The sequence below is a fragment of the Centropristis striata genome, chromosome 14, assembly GCF_030273125.1.
Source record: "Centropristis striata isolate RG_2023a ecotype Rhode Island chromosome 14, C.striata_1.0, whole genome shotgun sequence".
In the NCBI taxonomy this organism is placed as follows: Eukaryota; Metazoa; Chordata; class Actinopteri; order Perciformes; family Serranidae; genus Centropristis; species Centropristis striata.
This window is the reverse complement of record NC_081530.1, coordinates 2,211,430-2,231,276: the sequence shown is the minus strand read 5'-3', so window position 1 is coordinate 2,231,276 and position 19,847 is coordinate 2,211,430. Positions and strand designations below refer to the sequence as shown.

Below are 19,847 nucleotides of genomic sequence, written 5' to 3'. Positions count from 1 at the left end.
TATCATTTTACGGACTTTTACTGTCATGGTTTAGCAGTTTTTCACCGTAAAATCTACAGACATTTTTTTAGAGTGTGGTTATTGTAAAGTGTTACCTTTTATTTTTATTTTGTTTCATGTTAACCCATGAGGATACACCTGCTAGATGTTTTTATTACTTGGTTTTAACAGATGACAACTAACAAAAAAGTTAAAAAAAAGATTTTTAATCCTCAAAACTCATATTTGGGCAGACCAACCCATCTATGAATTAGTGTTCCCATTCCACATTCATATCTGCATGGTTGAGATCCCTAATGTACGCTCAGCACTGAATCAGTCATTAAATACAATAGTGCATTTTAAAATGTGTCCGGCACGGCAGTGAGGAATTGATTGAAGCTGAAGCTGGCAATTAGTTTCATTGATAACTGTAGCAGCGAGCAGGAACACACGGAGCACGAGGAGGCATAACACGTCCCCTGAATGGAAACAGTCCCATTACTCTCTGTCGGCTGTCCTCACTTCCCTCCTCGCCATTCATCTACGGATGTAATGACCAAAGAAAGAGCAAGACGCTGATCTGTCAGGATGATTCACTGTCAATTTAGCAGCCTTTTTTTTATAAAACAGCGCTGTGTGCAGCAGCCGGGTAGACGAGCCCGGCCTCCTAACTCTTCTTATAATCTACATATTGACACATATGATGGTTCAGCGCTGATTGGAAACGACTGTGAGGAGATGACTTCTCGGCAAACACTTTAATTTGACTGAGTGCCGTGTCAGAAGGTGATAACTGGAGAGGCCATTAGCGCTTGGATTTGTACAGAATATGTTATGACATGTGATATGTTGCTGAACAGTATTAGGATGAGCCAGGCTGGTTTTTTTTTTTGTATTTGTGTTATCATGCAGTAAAATCGTTTACGATCAATCACTCTTTCTTGGCGGCATTAGAAAGCCATTGGCTTTAACCCTTTATAGCCTTTATAGCAGTAGTTCTCAACCTTTTTGAGTCACAACCCCCAATTTAACATGCATGTTGTCCGCGACCCCCACTCACTGAACAGAATCTCACACACACACAGTTCAGATCACCCAAAAAAGAAACAAAATGACCAAAAAAAAGAAACAAAATGACCAAAAAAAGAAACAAAATTACACTAAAAGACACAAAATGACCACAAAATGATCAAAAAAGACACAAAAGGACGACAAAATGATCAAAAAAGACACAAAAGGACCAAAAAAGACACAAATTAACCAAAAAAGACAAAATGAACAAAAAAAGAAACAAAATTACCCAAAAAAGAAACAAAATTACCAAAAAAAAGACACAAAATGACCAGAAAAGGAAACAAAATGACCAAAAAAGACACACAATTATCAAAAAAAAGACACAAAATGACCAAGAAAGACACAAAATGTCCAAAAAAAGACATTAAATGACCAAAAAGACTAAAACACATGAACACTTTAACACAGTGGAGACAGAGCTGACTTCCAAAATGATTTGGCGACCCCCAGAAATCATCTCGCGACCCCAATTGGGGTCCCGACCCCAAGGTTGAGAATAGCTGCTTTATAGGACACTCCTAGAAATTGAAAATGTCAACCCTGAAGTGTTATTGGAGGATATTACAAGACTTTTTGCAAAATGTTTCATTTTGTGAAATAACTGAAAACATGTCTTATATTCTAATTACTTTGAGGAATCTAAAATACAAGACATGTTTTCAGTTATGTCACACTTTTTTGTTAAGTACATAATTCCATATGTGTTCATTCATAGTTTTGATGCCTTCAGTGAGAATCTACAATGTAAATAGTCATGAAAATAAAGAAAAAAGCATTGAATGAGAAGGTGTGTCCAAACTTTTGGCCTGTACTGTATTTGTTTTTGAGTTTACTTTGTTGTGTTACTCACACATGTTCGAAATAAAAGCTGAACTGAACTGAAAGCTCACAGCGATGTACGGCCTCACTTGTGCCAGAATTGATTGAAGATATGAAATCTGGTCTTCCAGCAACCTTTTATTCACCCCACAAACTCTCTTTGCATCTTCCAAAGGAGAGCGGCTTGTTTTAAAAAGATGCATTTTTGGACCCAGTCTATTGCCAAGAGGTGCCTCAAGGTTTTTGCATTATCTCTGTACTGATGTTCGGTGAATAAGCACAGAGAATCGTTATTATAGCAACATCCTGGGCTTGTTCGGGTTAGCTATAGCCACACATCTACAAACAAAGCCTGTGCACCGCCAGCCGGCTGTCTGGGCCTTGACAGGCTGCAGTTTCCAATAAGCACAAACACGAGAGATCTCTTAGCGTGGCGTCAGAAAATAGAGCTCTTTGTTATCTGTGTAGTATCCTCTCTAATATCACTAAGTAGCTTACTTCATTGTTTGAAAGGGCAGAAATGATACTATGAAAACCTATAAGAGGTGCCAGTAATACACAAGATAAAATCACCAGTCTAGCACACACACACACACACACACACACACAGAGGGGCTGTACCTTGCATTTTATTTGTATTCACTATTGATTGATTTAGTGAATACAAATTATCGCCAAAATGATCAAATTATAACACTGTAAACCTCAACACTGCAAAAAAGCCAACTTGTATTTTTTGGCCTAAAACAGTGATTTAAGTTGGTAAAACTTGGAAATATAAATTATTGACATTTAGGGCAATAATGTAAGTTAGCACAACAAAGGAAGCCAGTTGTCTGCTCAAAAACAAGTTGGTGAGTTGCTGTTACTTATATCTTTAAGTTGGGGTTCACAACAAGGGACAATAGTTCTGATAACTCTTATTTCTTTGTTGTGAAATTCGGTCATTAGCGAAAGCTAGCGGCTAACTGATGCTAGCGGCTAACTGATGCTAGCGGCGCTGCTTGTTACAGCTACAAGAGTAGCCATTAGCGTTAAATATTTAGTTTAATTGTCTAACTTAAAATTTTATCGAAGTTTGTTGCCTTGAAATTTTGAGTTCACCCAACTTTTCTTTTTTTGCAGTGAATGGGAGCAGTGCTAAGCAGCTACCTAATTATTAACTTCATTCTAACACTGGAAGGAATACTCAGATCATTTACAAATAACCCCGGTCTTTACTTACAAAATGCCAATCAAAGAGACATGGAATGTACCAACTACAAAGAGGGTCAAAATGACCACAAAGAACAATAAAACAGCAACAAAGATACAAAAAAGGACAACAAAGAAACACCAAAACAACTACGAAAGGATGCAAAACAACCACAGAGATGCAAAATGATAAACAGAGCAACCACAAATAGACTTAAAACAACTACAAAGAGATGCAAAATGAAAAACAAAACAACTACAAAGAAACTAAAACAGCTACAAAGAGACTAAAACAGCTACAAAGAGACTGAAAACAGCTACAAAGAGATGCAAAATGAAAAACAAAACAACTACAAAGAGACTAAAAACAGCTACAAAGAGATGCAAAATGAAAAACAAAACAACTACAGAGACTAAAAACAGCTACAAAGAGACTAAAAACAACTACAAAGAGATGCAAAATGAAAAACAAAACAACTACAAAGAGACTAAAAACAGCTACAAAGAGACTAAAAACAGCTACAAAGAGATGCAAAATGAAAAACAAAACAACTAAAGAGACTAAAAAAAGTTACAAATAGACTAAAAACAACTATAAAGAGATGCAAAATGAAAAACAAAACAACTACAAAGAGACTAAAAACAACTACAAAGAGACTCAAAACAGCTACAAAGAGATGCAAAATGAAAAACAAAACAACTACAAAGAGACTCAAAACAGCTACAAAGAGACTAAAACAGCTACAAAGAGACTAAAAACAGCTACAAAGAGATGCAAAATTACATCAGAAAGGGGCAAAGCAATCACAGACAAAAATAACTACAAAAGGACCAAACAAAAATGACAAAATGACAGAAAACTACTTTGAAGGGACACAAAATGACCACAAAGAGACACACAATGGCTTTAAAGAGACACAAAACAACAACACTAACTATAAAGTGTGTGTATTTTGCTGTCGTCTGTTCCCAGGGGCCCATTGAACCATGTCCCACCCATGGCAATACCAGACTATGAAAACACTCCATTACATTGATAAATGTACTCAAGTTAAATAACATAAATATTACCAACATTATGTAAGTATAAGTGTCCAAACAGTAATTATGCTCAGTAGCCCCTGGCAATGTTTATATATAATTTCATATTGTTTGCTATTAATGTAAGCCGTTAATGTAGTTTGATGAGCTGAAATAATATAATATAATATAATATAATATAATATAATATAATATAATATAAGATAAGATAAGTTAAGATAAGATAAGATAATTCATTTTATATAATTTGTATCAAAATCTTAATCTGAAAAGAAACAATGGTACTGAGGTGCAGATGGTGGAAACATTCAAGAAATCAATAAAAACAGACAGATAAATAAATAAATAAATAAATAAATAAATAAGGGTCACATTTCCTGTATGCATAGGGCTCCAATGATCGGTGCGTCATGTGCTTCTCGGAAATAAGGTGACTGGCGCCATTGTGTGGCATCATGGAAAATTACATGAGCCCGTGGAAGTTAGGTAGTCCCGTTAGTTACTTAGTACTCTTAAAATATATATATATATATTTTAAAAAGGACACAAAGAGCGACATGAGTAGAAGTAGTTTGTTCAGCTGCTGCAGATAATAATATATATTATACAAGTGTTTATAGAGGATATAAGAGGACTAAGAGGTCTATTTTCTTGTGAGAAAAATGACATTACATGACTATAAATGCTCTTTCTGGTGCTGTAATTATAGGTTTATTTATTTCTAACCTCATAATGCTGCACTGACTGTGATTAACGTGTTTTTCCCTTCAAAACTCAGTCTTTCCAGTGTGTCGTTCACTTCCTAAGCTCCTTCACCTCTAACCTTTAAATCAGCGCGGTCAGGCGATATTCCCGTGTTAATGGATGCAAACTGGTGTTGTTTAAACAAAAGTTAAAGTGCGTCTACAGTTAACCAGAGCTGCTTTGAGTTCATCCATCCCATTTCCTGGACCAAGTTTCCTGAGGGAGGGCCAAATAAGCAGGCATGGGAAAGTTCTCCCCACTTTTTCCGATTACATGGAATCTTTTTAAAGCAGGCAAACACAAACCGAGTGGAGCTGCATTTCACTACCGAGAGGCGCGGAGGGACACGTTAGTGCTCTGAGTGCTGAGACCAATAAGGAGACAGAGCCGCTTCAGAGAGAGAAAGGTAAGAATCTTTATTTAATTAGAGGGAAAACACATTAGGTTTGTTCTTATGACAGAAAAAACAACTTATATTGTATTATAAGCACATAATCATATTTGCCCCTGTAGTTCTTAATAGTTGTCAACGAATTGTTCTGTATTTTATATGATTTTTATTATCCCAAAGTACCACAATTACATTTCCCCAAGGGGTTTAGCATACTTTTATTGACTTTTGGTGAGAAACTTTACTTTTGTTTTATTATTATTATTTTTTGTATTCTACATAAATTACAGAGTAAACTTCTGAATCTCTATTATAGTCGTAGTCATTCAGTATAAATGAGTGTGTCACCAGTGTTATAATTATGTATTTATACTTTCTTGTTTATCTTGTTCTGTATTTTATATGATTTTTATTATCCACAAGTATCACAATTACATTCCCCCAAGGGGTTTACAGTGCCTAGCATACTTTTATTGACTTTTGGTGAGAAACTTTACTTTTGTTTTATTATTTTTTTTGTATTCCTACATAAATTGCAGAGTAAACTTCTGAATCTCTATTATAGTCGTAGTCATTCAGTATAAATGAGTGTGTCACCAGTGTTATCATTATGTATTTATACTTTCTTGTTTATCTTGTTCTGTATTTTATATGATTTTTATTATCCACAAGTATCACAATCACATTCCCCCAAGGGGTTTACAGTGCCTAGCATACTTTTATTGACTTTTGGTGAGAAACTTTACTTTTGTTTTATTATTTTTTTTGTATTCCTACATAAATTGCAGAGTAAACTTCTGAATCTCTATTATAGTCGTAGTCATTCAGTATAAATGAGTGTGTCACCAGTGTTATAATTATGTATTTATACTTTCTTGTTTATCTTGTTCTGTATTTTATATGATTTTTATTATCCACAAGTACCACAATTACATTTCCCCAAGGGGTTTAGCATACTTTTATTGACTTTTGGTGAGAAACTTTACTTTTGTTTTATTATTATTATTTTTTGTATTCCTACATAAATTACAGAGTAAACTTCTGAATCTCTATTATAGTTGTAGTCATTCAGTATAAATGAGTGTGTCACCAGTGTTATAATTATGTATTTATACTTTTTTGTTTATGTTTTTTAAAATTCCATATTGTTTCTATGTACACATTTGCCCATAAAGTTGGAATAATTTTGTTTTCAGACACAATCCTCTGGTTATTCCTATTTAAATGCCCCAGTAATAACTTTGGAAGAGATGGATTGATAACGTTTTGAGAAAATATACACTTTATTCATCAAGAATAAGGCACATTGTCACAATCATTTCATGAAAAAAGGTTAAAAAAAAGTATTCCAACTTTATGAACAACCATGTCCAATATTAGGCTACAACATAACATAGCCAATAATAAGGCTATAAGGCTTCTGCTGGATCGAAATGTAACTTTGCAACAGTTTATTAGATTAAATTGCACTGTTCTGTTTTGTCTAACAGATTATCTGTGGGGTATATGTGAAGGCTATGAACAAAACTATATATTGTTAGAATAATTTAGTTGTACTACTCAGTCAAACCCCTTACAGGTTGAGTGAGTAGTTCAAGTTCAACATATATTTTTAAAAAGGAGACTTATTACACATACTTCCATTAAAAAATGGTTTAAAGTTTTACTTTTAAAAAGCATTCATTCATCTTGAAAAAAAACCCTTCTGCTTACATTTCTTTAAGGGTAGGTGTAACTTAAAATAATATTATTAATAATAATAATTATAATAATAATTGTGGAAAAAGTGTATACACAAATATTGTGAAACCGTGATTTTTTTTCTGAGACAGTTATCGTAAAAATCTTCCAGTGTTGCAACCTTACTCTTATAAATAATCTATTTAACATTACAGACAAAGTAAAACAGCTGAACTTTTGAATCTCATCTAATAAGCTGCTGAAATTTTACTAATATTGTTATTATTATATATTTTTTATAGTATTTGATGCTGCATTCACATACTCCTCCGATGGTCTAGGAAAAATTTTCCCAACTTTGATGTCTTCATGAGTCATAATACAGAAAAAAACATGGATGCTACAAAAATGATATGATATATTTTAATTCTCAGTGTTTAAACAACACGTTAATTGCCTAAAATTTGTATAATATTGTTTTTATCGGGCCTAATAAATACACTGCAAAAAAAGAAAAGTTGGGTGAATTCAAAATTTCAAGGCAACGAACTTCGATAAAATTTTAAGTCGGACAATTAAACTAAATATTTTAAGTTTTGTTTTTGAGTTTGCTCAACTCTGAATTTCTCTGGCACGATTGTAACGCCGCTATGAAATGTCAGCTAATGTTGTGACCACAATTTTGAGTTAGCATTGATACGCTAATGGCTACTCTTGTAGCTGTAACAAGCAGCGCCGCTAGCATCAGTTAGCCGCTAGCATCAGGTAGCCGCTAGCATCAGTTAGCCACTAGCATCAGTTAGCCACTAGCATCAGTTAGCCGCTAGCTTTCGCTAATGAATGAATTTCACAACAAAGAAATAAGAGTTATCAGAACTATTGTCCCTTGTTGTGAACCCCAACTTAAAGATATAAGTAACAACAACTCACCAACTTGTTTTTGAGCAGACAACTGGCTTCCTTTGTTGTGCTAACTTACATTATTGCCCTAAATGTCAATAATTTATATTTCCAAGTTTTACAAACTTAAATCACTGTTTTAGGCCAAAAAATACAAGTTGGCTTTTTTTGCAGTGTACGATTTCTCACTAATCTAATGTAGACAGCAAATAAAAAGTTACGATCTAATACCAAATTACATGTGAGTAAAAACTTGATAGCAACACAAAAAGTTTCTTAACATCAACCTAACATTGACATTTTTTTTTTCCAATATTGCAAGTTGTGTACCGAAAAAGTAGTTTTTTTGACCTGATGGGGCATGAATTTTCCCATTTGTTAAACTCATTTTCCTGATTATTCCATGTTATAAACCATTACTATCTGTTGTTATTCTGTGGCATGTCTGGTAGAGATAACAGCAATACTCAAGACAATACGCCCCGATATGGACCAGTCCAGCTATCACGTTTGTGCTTGTTCAGCAGCAGAATCCCTGACAGCCCATTGTCTCGTCTCATCCTGTCACAAGAGTTTGTATTTTCACTTTAACGATATTTTCTTTTCTCAGAGGGGAAGAAATAACAAAAAAACATAAATGCTCTAAACAAATAGACAAGTGTCACAGCAGTGCCTCAACTCTCCCACACAGGATGTTTATTCAGATGTGACTGTGCGTATGTCACACACACACACACACACACACACACGCGCACACACACACACACACACACACACACACACAGACGTTGAGCTTCCTGACTGTGTCATTTATCATGAACCATTTCCATTAAACCCCCCCCTCCCTCAATAGTAACTTTATGAAATCTGTCACTGAATGATTTGACTCAGCTGTAATCGATTCATAAATCCAATTAAAAAGGCTGTATAATAATAATAATGTAAAAGTTTGAGTGGCCTCCCTTGGACTCATTCACTCCAGTTTTACTGTGAACAGTGAAAGCGCTCTACACAATTTCCTTTCATATTAAACGTTCACTTTAGTAGCATGTGTTTTTGTTTTACTTCATTTTAGTGTATGGAGGCCTTGTTGTTCACTTCTTGATGACGAGGAGTTGGATCCCTCCCTAACAACGCTGTGAGCTCATGGAAGAACTAATAAGGGGGGGCTGCAGCCAGATACACATGTTCCCCAGTAAAAAAAGACACCATTATACTGAAAAGCTTGGACAAACTTAGCTCATTTGTTGCTTATAGAAATCATTAAACACTCATGCATTAGCTGTGCGTTAATAAAAACCCTGGAGAATGTTGTAGTGGAACTAAAATATAGCAATTAGGTGTTAAGTGGCACATTTAAGCCAATCTGTTCAGCAATGGAGCAATAAATATAAAGGTGGATAAATTATATGGCCTGCATAACAATTAGAACTAGGCGTGCAGCAGGGCTGGGCAATTTATCTAATTATATTTTCAATTAAGATTTAATCTCCAGCGATTATGGAAACAAGGTAATGGAGATAAAACGATTATTATGATGCATTCGGTTTCGCAAAGATGGTCGAGCTTTGTCTTGTGAATCCAGCGCACCCTTTTCCTTTTCATCCTTTATTAATGACTGGAATATGTTGTATATCGTATAACAATATTTTGTTTTTTAAAGTAGGTTCTGGTAGTACACTACAACATGTTCAATCTTATTTATTTGAGTCTATTTTTTGTATTTAGTCTTTATTTTTACATTGATTATATGTCTTGTAGTTTTATCCTGCATTGTTACAGTCTACTCCAATGTATCTGATCTAGTATGTTGGTCTGAATTATAATACATTTATTGTTATTATATATTGAATATATGTTTAGTTCAGCAGGTTGTGGAAGTACACTTACATTACAACATACAAGGTCACCCATAAAGATGGAATAATTTTGTTTTCAGACACAATCCTCTGATTATTGTGCTTTAATTTTCATTATGATATGTTTGGCAGAGATTTATTAATAAAGTTTTGAGAAGATATACACTTTATCTGTTAATAAATCACATTTACACATCATCTATGAATCAAATTCATTTTATGTATTATTTTTGTATTATGTATTTGTATGTATATGTGCATATTTATACATTTAATATATATATATATATATATATATATATATATATACTTGCATTATTGATATTTCATTCGAATCATTTTTAAAGTTCAAGAAAATCCAAAGTTAAAAGAGTAGTAGTGGTAAATATCCGAGTAACAATACTTGACCAAAATTATTTCTCGATTATGATTATTGCCATAATTAAGCAGCCCTAATGTGATAGCACTTTACGATTTAAACAGGCAGTTAAAACAGGAAGAGTCTGACTCTACACTGCAAAAAAGCCAACTTGTATTTTTTGGCCTAAAACAGTGATTTAATTCGGTAAAACTTGGAAAAATAAATTATTGACATTTAGGGCAATAATGTAAGTTAGCACAACAAAGGAAGCCAGTTGTCTGCTCAAAAACAAGTTGGTGAGTTGTTGTTACTTATATCTTTAAGTTGGGGTTCACAACAAGGGACAATAGTTCTGATAACTCTTATTTCTTTGTTGGGAAATTCGGTCATTAGCGGAAGCTAGCGGCTAACTGATGCTAGCGGCTAACTGATGCTAGCGGCGCTGCTTGTTACAGCTACAAGAGTATCCATTAGCGTATCAATGCTAACTCAAAATTGTGGTCGCAACATTAGCTGACATTTCATAGCGGCGTTACAATCGTGTTGAGTTGAAAAAAATCTGAATTCAGAGTTGAGCAAACTCAAAAACAAAACTTAAAATATTTAGTTTAATTGTCCAACTTAAAATTTTATCAAAGTTTGTTGCCTTGAAATTTTGAGTTCACCCAACTTTTCTTTTTTTGCAGTGTATCTGAAACAAACCTTTACTCGTTTACTAACCAGCTGTCCTCCTCAGGTACAGAGGATGTCCAGAGCTGACTGGTCCTTCCTGGAGAACCTGCTGGAGGAGGGCCAGGAGTATTCAACAGGCATCGGCCGCGTCTGGCTTACCGTGCTCTTCCTGTTCCGCATCCTGGTCCTGGGAACCGCCGCCGAATCCGCCTGGGATGACGAGCAAGTCGACTTCGTCTGCAACACGCAACAACCCGGCTGTCCCGCCGTGTGCTACGACAAAGCCTTCCCCATCTCCCACTTCCGCTACTTCGTCCTCCAGGTCATCTTCGTCTCCACGCCGACCATCTTCTACTTTGGATATGTGGCTATAAGGGCTGGGAGGGACAAGAAGACAGAAGAGGATGAGAAGGAGCTGGAAGAAGGTGGTGGAGACAATAGCAATGCAGCTAAAGACAATGCAGCAGAGAAAGAGAAACAAGAGGATGCTGGGAGAGGTAGAAAAGCTGAAAAGCCTTCTCTTGAGGCTCCGAAACTGAAAGGCAGGTTGCTGTGTGCGTATGCGTTCAGCATCCTGGTGAAAGTCCTCCTGGAGGTGGGCTTCATCCTCGGGCTGTGGTTCCTGTATGATGGCTTCTTCATTGCAGCAAAGTTTGAGTGCACGGCGACCCCCTGCCCTCACACGGTGGACTGCTTTGTCTCTCGACCCACGGAGAAGACCATCTTCACCATCTACACTCAGGTGATCGCCGCCATCTCCCTGCTCCTCAACCTGGTGGAGCTCCTCCACCTCCTGCAGCTCGCCATCTCCCACCGGCTGGAGAAACGTTACCAAGCAGTGCGCCAGGACTACCTCCCTCGGTCGGAGCGGGGTACCGGCCCGACCGGAGGTTATAGAGCTCCAAACGGACGTGCCGCAGTCTTATAAAGCGGGGAGCCATGTTGGCGTCCCCATGCAGGTGGAGGCTTCGTGCTACCCCAACCCGTGCGAGAGCTACGGGGACCTGGCCATAGAGGTGAACTGGGGGACTGAGGAGAACGGGAATGACCTGCTGCCCAGCTATGTGAACTGCATGGGGGCGATGAAGACAACACATCCCCACAGAGTCCATTATAAGAACCACACACAGCACACTGGGAAAACCCCAAAGGTTACGCGTAAGGGACACTTAAAGCAGAAACATTATGTATGACACAGTCAGATGTGGCAACGCGTTGCTTAAAAAGCTGAAAGCTTGGTTTTGTATTGAGTCTTCCAGATATCATCTATGAATATAATCCCGCACATGACACTTGACTATCAAGAAGTGCATAGTGAGAGCTCAAATGAAGAACAACATTGCACTGTGAACTTGATGCCTTAAAGGCAGGCAGACATTCAAACAGAGATTTAGCTGATAAATGGACCTATTCAAAACATTTTGGGAACACTCCCCAAGGCAGACAAAATGAGATTCCACAATGAGATACCATTACAGTCATAAGATGTTACATTTTGTGGCTTTTAGTGCTGAACGCAACAGTGGAAAAAAGCTGTGCAATGGGGGGTCTGGGGTAGTGTATGAGTGTGTATGGGAGAGCAGCAGTAGAAGCAGATTGAAGCATATTCCTCTGAGATCTGCACTGTAACCCCTGGAGTTGTTTGAAGCCCTCCTCCTCCTCCTCTTTCTCCCATGGCTCTGTCCACTCTGTGGAATGTCCTGGTCTCTGGACCCGGCTCTGCTCCCAGGAGGATAATGGCTGCGTGGATGCAAGCATGCATGCATGCACACACACAATATCCTTTCCCCCTTTCACCCAGAGAGTATCGGTCACTTGCGTTTTCGGATGTGAACTGGGGAAGACATGGGTAAAGAGAAGGGGAGCCAAACCAGAGGAATTCTGGGATTGTAAGCGACTTATTTTTGCCAGTAACCAAAGTAATTTAGCTATAAAGGAAGAAGGAGGGGGAGAGAGGACCACTGCATACCAGATTATGAGTGCTGAATAATGGAGGAAAGACAAGCATCCAGTTTGAAAATCAAATCTTTACAGAGATTTTGGGAGAGAACTCCAAAGATATGTGAGAGATTGCACATTAAGTGGACTGAAAGCGGTACAGAACTGTGCACACTTAATGAAAGCTAACAACGTATGTGAAAACTGTATTTAATGTTTATTGTTTAAAGCCATGAAGAAATACTGGTGTTTATATTTATTATTTTGTGGAAAATAAAACTTAAAGGACCATATATTTATTATGAACTTGTCAAATGTGGTATAATAATAATTTTCAATGTATCATATCATTACACATATCAAATCACATATTGCATTTTTGCTTTTATACAAATATAGTGCATATAGTGCTCATTGGGAACGTGTGACCCCAATGCATACCTGTTTCTGGTTCCTTAGACCAGCTATTCTCAACCTTGGGGTCGGGACCCCAAGTGGGGTCGCGAGATGATTTCTGGGGGGTCACCAAATCATTTTGGAAGTCAGCTCTGTCTCCACTGTGTTAAAGTGTTCATGTGTTTTAGTCTTTTTGGTCACTTAATGTCTTTTTTTGGTCATTAAGTGTGTTTTTTGGTCATTTTGTGTGTTTTTTGGTGATTTTGTTTCTTTTTTGGGTAATTTTGTGTCTTTTTTGGTCATTTTGTTTCCTTTTTTTGGTCATTTTGTTTCTTTTTTGGGTGATCTGAACTGTGCGTGTGAGATTCTGTTCAGTGAACGGGGGTCGCGGACAACATGCGTATTAAATTGGGGGTCGCGACTCAAAAAGGTTGAGAACCTTAGAACTGCCTTAGTAGTGCTGGTCGCAGCCTTGTACAGAACCACTCTAGTGATCATCTTCATACTCGACACTGCACTCCCTTAGGTCCTCAGAAATATGCCTGCCAAGTTTGAAGTTGATTAGATGAACAGTTCTTGAGATATATGAAGGACAATCATACATGCACAGACAGACGGATATTCCTTCCTTTACAGTAACATGATGGGCCTACAGCGCCACCTATTGGCCTGATGGTATCAAATCTGCCATGGTCATTCACATTTACACATGTCCATGTAAAGTGGTTGCAACAGCACAAAACATTGAGGAAATATGACATTTCTTGTATACAAGCCATAACAACAGCTTTTCAGCAAACTCTAAACTGTATGAAACATCAAAGGAGTAGCGAAATTTGATTTGCACACAGTTAAAAAAGTTGGAAAATTGATCTAGACGTAAATAGGCGTGGCTTTTATAGATTGATTTATCTGGACCCACATAATGCAAAAAAAAAAAAAAAAATGTTTTTGAGATGATTTAGAAGTTTCAGACAAAATATAACATTTGCTGTTATAGCGCCACCGTCTGGCCAAATTGCACCACATTTGACGCTGCACTCCCTTGGATCCCCAGGAATACACTCGCCAAGTGTGAAGTACGTCGAATGAACGGTTCTCAAGATATGCAGAGGACATACATACATATATGCAACCCCAATTCCAAAACAGTTGGAATGCTGTGAAAAATGACTGCAAGGATTTGCAAATGTGTATTACTTAATGCAAAGACAAAATATTTTAGATATATACACTTATTCTGAATTTAATACATTTGGATTTAATTTGCATTTTACGCAGCACTCCAACACACACACACACACACACACACACACACACTCTTTGCTTTATAGTTAGATATATTATGGCTTATATACTGAGACTCTACATTCTACAACAGGGATGGGCAACTTAAATGCTGCAGGGGGCCACAATTTTTCATCGACACTACCACAGGGCCACATATAGGAGCGTGCACTTAACCAGATATGATGAAAATGCAATTTTAAATCTGTTTACAGTGCAGTAACTTAACATATTTCATGCTCAAATGCATGTATAACAGTATAAATAGGAATACAAAAGGTTTGAAGCAAATAAGAAATAACCACTTACTGTGATTTCTTTTTTTTTTTCAGTGCAAGAACAGCAGACCAACATTAATTACAAGAAGTAATTTTGTGCATTTTTACACTGCACTTTTAAGATTTCATGCTCAAATGCATGTAGTTGTACTGAGGGCCACTTCAAGTGAGGGTGCGGCCCGTATGCGGCCCCCGGGCCTCCAGTTGCCCACCCCTGTTCTACAAGGTGATCTGTTGTTTACAGGATGTTTTTTGTTTTTTTCCTCAACATAAGGATGTGATTTCTGTGTGAGGGAATGTCTCTGCGGTGTGTATTGCTACTGTGTCCTACCGCTATTCTAATACTGTCACAATACAGAGGCGCTGAATCACTCAAGAGAAAGCGCTTTGGGAATAATAGAAAGACGGAGGTGTGGAGAAGTGGATGAGTCTTACGGGGTATCATAAGCATGACCTCATGACAGGGGGAAAATGGAGGAGAATAACTTTGATTTAATGGCTGTTTTCAAATCCGTAGCTCTGGCGGTAAGGGGAAAAAAGGCATCAATTATATGCCGGCAAAAGTTCATACAAGGTGGAACGGCGCTTTATGCTGGCTCTATTTAATATCCCCTGGGGAGTGCTGACTGTTAAAGCTGTTTTCGTGGAGAGCAATTGATAAAATCCAGCACCTTGAACGAAGGTGCTTGCCTGGGCTCTGAGTGAATGCAGCCATACGTCTTTTCAGAGGTTGCAGCAGCAGCAGCAACGCTCATTTCCAGCAATTTACCCAACTGTCTCTATGATGATAAGCCGTTATCTATAGCAGGAAAAGGGCTTTATGGGAAATACAACTGAGACAGGATCTCATAAAACAAACCACTTGAATTGTGTGAAGCCAAACAAGAAAACAGAAATTAACCCATAAGAACCCAGACCCAAATATTCTGAAAGGAAAATTATGGGGGATATACCACAGACCAAGTGGATCACATAGAACACATTTATGACGTTTTAGAAAAAATACTACCCCTAAATGTCAAAGATCTGTGATGTGACATAAACGTTACATTGGCCGTTTATGGTATTTGTGTTCATAATATTTCTTATTGTGAAAATAAATAAACTAGACGTTTTCTGCTTACAAAAACACAAATTTGACTTTTTCTTTGCATCTCCACAATATTTATCAAAATTGTGACATTAATAGTGCTGTTTAACAATTAATTATTTGTCAGATTTGTTTTTAAGTAACACATTAATAATGAATACAAACAAATAACCATTTGCCTTTTTGTTTGCATCTCCATAACATATATGAAAAAATTGTGACAGGAAATATGGTCAGAACAAGTTAAATGCAATACATGACACCCTATTAATGGGTTAGAATTGTTAAATGGCTTTAATCTTAGATTCTAGAAGATTTAAAGTGTTTGTTACAAGGGTGTCACCATGGGTTCTTATGGGTTAAAGCCTTTTTTTCCCTTTTTGCTACAGATTTATCAAAACGTTTTCTAATCTAATAATAAGAAGACTGTTTCTCTGTCCTCATAGTGGTTTTTATTGTGTGCAGGCTCTCCCTGTGTCAAGGATAAATTGGCAGATACTGTTGGGAGAACAATCCAAACAGAGCCTGCAGAAGCTGCCCAGTTCAGTGCCTGTTCACAACAACTTGGCTGGCATTCCTGCACACAGTCTTGTTATCTCAGTGCAGGAGGGAGGGCGGGTGCATGTGTGTGCACGTGTTTGTGCACGATTGTTCATGTGTGTGTTTTCACAAAAAGCCAGCGGGTCACGGAACAGATTGCACGGGGCGACTCATATCAGACCTCGGCTGCCAACCACAAAGCCAGCAGCGGAACAGCGGAGCTCCCCTTTACATCCATCTTCCTTATAGCTGATCACGCCGGAGACGCCCTGCTTTATTCTCCCCACAGAGAAAACTCTCACCTCCTGTGCACCGAAGCACATATAAACCTCTGAGATGAAAACAACATTGCAGGTTATTTGCTGCTCCAACAACCTTTTTTCACTCCACAGTCAATATCTACCCGCTGAGCTTCAAAACCGGAGTCCACAAACCAATTGGTGACTGCATCCACTTTGTTTTATAAAGTCTATGGTCTAGAGCAGCTGTTCTCAACCTTGGGGTCGCGAGATGATTTCTGGGGGTCGCCAAATCATTTTGGAAGTCAGCTCTGTCTCCACTGTGTTAATGTGTTCATGTGTTAATGTGTTTTTGGTCACTTAATGTCTTTTTTTTGGTCATTTTGGTGGGTTTTTTTGTTTGTCATTTTGTGTCTTTGTGTCTTTTTTGGTCATTTTGTTTCATTTTTTGGTCATTTTGTGTCTTTTTTGGTCATTTTGTGTCTTTTTTTGATCATTTTGTGGACAATTTGTGTCTTATTTGGTCATTTTGTTTCCTTTTTTGGTCATTTTCTGTCTTTTCTGGTCATTTTGTGTCTTTTTTGGTCATTTTCTGTCTTTTCTGGTCATTTTGTGTCTTTTTTGGTCATTTTGTTTCTTTTTTGGGTGATCTGAACTGTGCGTGTGAGATTCTGTTCAGTGAGCGGGGGTCGCGGACAACATGCATGTTAAATTGGGGGTCGCGACTCAAAAAGGTTGAGAACTACTGGTCTAGACCAGAGGTGCCAAATTTGGCCCGCAGTATAATTATATTTGGCCCAGAAAGGCAATACCAAATTATTATTATTATTATACAGCGCAAATAATACTACAAATCAAAAATGTGTAGCAAACTGAGCAACAATTAAAGTTGTCTTTCTGCACTTTTTCTTGCTAGTCCAAGGCTTGAATGGTTGCACATTCATTGAAGGATATTATTATTAGTCATTTGGTTTATTATTGTTATTTTATTCTCACATTTATTTTCAGCCTGTGGAAAAAGATTATTGTTAAATTTAGATTTAAAGAAGGCCGCATATGAAATAAAGGGACATTTTTATTTAAATTTTATGTAAGAAATGAATGCCATTGATGTGTTTTGTCTTTTTCTTGCTAGTCCAAGGCTTGAATGGTTTTGAATGGCACATTCATTGAAGGATATTATTATTAGTCATTTGGTTTATTATTGTTATTTTATTCTCACATTTATTTTTAGCCTGTGGAAAAAGATTACTGTTAAATTTAAATTTAAATTTGGCCTGCAGTATAATTATATTTGGCCCAGAAAGGCAATACCAAATTATTATTATATAGCGCAAATAATACTACAAATCCCAGAATGCTCTGCTGGTGTTTTGGCTTGAACACAGTAGATCAGTGTGGAGCAAACTGAGCAACAATTAAAGTTGTCTTTATGCACTTTTTCTTGCTAGTCCAAGGCTTGAATGGCTGCACATTCATTGAAGGATATTATTATTAGTCATTTGGTTTATTATTGTTATTTTATTCTTACATTTATTTTTAGCCTGTGGAAAAAGATTATTGTTAAATTTAGATTTAAAGAAGGCCGCATATAAAATAAAGGGACATTTTTATTTAAATTTTATTTAAGAAATGAATGCCATTGATGTGTTTGTTTGTTTGTTTTATTTGATATTCGATTTTGCATGTTTGCAATATTAAGTTATATCAAGCTTTGCTTGTTCCATTTCGTTTGAACTTGTTTGGGTCCATTTTTATCAATAAATATCAATGTTGGCCCGCGACTTTGTCCAAGTTTTACATTTTGGCCCACTGTGTATTTGAGTTTGACACCCCTGGTCTAGACGATTTCCCAAATTCAGTGCAACAATGGAGATATTTGTTTGTGTAAAGCTGTTCAAATAAAAAGTCATTAGCTGGGAAGACCCCAATCTGTGCCATAGGTCATCGTTAACGGTTATACATGCAACCTCTGGGATCAGCTGCCGTTCTGTGTTTCCTCACATTGTTGGAGTCACCGCTGATGCATTTCCTCACTCTGTTGGTGAAGCCACATGCGGCTGATCACACACAAAGACAGGCAACATCCCAGTTCGGTGAGTATACGCAGAACAAAAGCTTCAGAAGCAGTTCAAAATGCCGTCAAGTCGCCCCCAGGCTCCGGCAGGTTTTATAAAAAGCAAACTGTCATGCCCAGAGGCAACTCTCCTTTAGGGGAGTCTTACAGTCGAGCCCTGTGCCAGACTCTGAAGGCTCTCATGTGCCAGGCCTGTCCAAAACGGGCTGCTCATACTTCCTGTCAGCTGTACTGCTGAAAGCTCTGCATATCTCTAGGAAGCACCCCGAACTCACTCCCAAAACCAGGAGTGACCCAGACCTCACATCTCAAAACTCAAACTTTCTCTCTCTCTCTCTCACACACACACACACAGAATGCAGGAATACAGGTATTTCTGTACACTCTAAAAAATGTCTGTAGATTTTACGGTGAAAAACTGCTAAACCATGACAGTAAAAGTCCGTAAAATGATAAATTCAGTTTCAGTAACAATGAAACATCGTAAATGTATCAGCCAAAATTATTTTTATAATAATATTATAAGTCATCACTGTAATTTTTGCATTTATCTTTTGTAAAAAATACTTTTCCTAACTGTTAAATGTACTAAACACCAAAAGAAATAGACTGTAATATTTAATGGTAAAATCTCAAACTTTCTCTCTCTCTCTCTCACACACACACACACACACACACACACACACACACACACACACACATTCTTGTACTTCTATCTTTGTGGGGACCCTCATTGGAACAGTGAATTCCCTTGCAAGGTTATAATAGTTTTGGATTTTTCATTAGTTTTAGTTTTAATTTCATTGGGATTTTTTGTTTTCAAATTCAGTTAGTTTTTTAAATGCTTTAGTTTTAGTTTAGTTTTTATTAGTTTTAGTTTTTTGTAATGGGGTATTTGTTGGGTGGGAGATTAAAAGAGGTCACAGCAAATTTTGCCTTTATTTCCTTTGTCTGATCCATCTTCATTATGTATGAAAAAAGTTGATAAAGGCAAAAACGAAGGACATTTTCACTATCATTTTAGTTAGTTTTAGTAACCTTAACCCTTGAAACAAAGTCTGAAATCTCAAAAAAGCCTTTCAAGAAGTGAGGACCAGCTGAAACGTCCTCACTTTGCAAAATGTCCTCACTCTGTTGGTTAAAAACGTATTCCGGTCCTCACTATGTAGGAAGTACAACAACACACACACACACACACACACGCATGTAAACAAGAGACCAGCAAGGCTCAGAATAGCAAGCTGCGGGGTGAGTGAGTTATGTAAGATCTCTTTATTTGGCTGTA

At 37.1% G+C, this 19,847-nt stretch overlaps 2 protein-coding genes across 2 annotated transcripts in view; one reads left to right on the top strand and one right to left on the bottom strand.

Annotated features, from left to right (window-relative positions):
• Window positions 1–11,001, bottom strand: part of dlgap3 (discs, large (Drosophila) homolog-associated protein 3) — a 243,291-nt gene extending 232,290 nt beyond the window's left edge. Inside the window, exon 1 of the mRNA XM_059350170.1 lies at window positions 10,877–11,001. The gene's annotated coding sequence lies outside the window, so the exon portion shown is untranslated. The remainder of the gene's footprint in view (window positions 1–10,876) is intronic.
• On the top strand, window positions 5,192–13,203 carry gja4 (gap junction protein alpha 4). The gene is given in 3 exon segments (XM_059350178.1): window positions 5,192–5,260; window positions 10,782–11,588; window positions 11,590–13,203. Coding segments are annotated over 2 exon segments (1,119 nt in total). The 5' UTR covers window positions 5,192–5,260; window positions 10,782–10,790; the 3' UTR covers window positions 11,911–13,203.
• The last annotated feature ends 6,644 nt before the right edge of the window (window positions 13,204–19,847 follow it).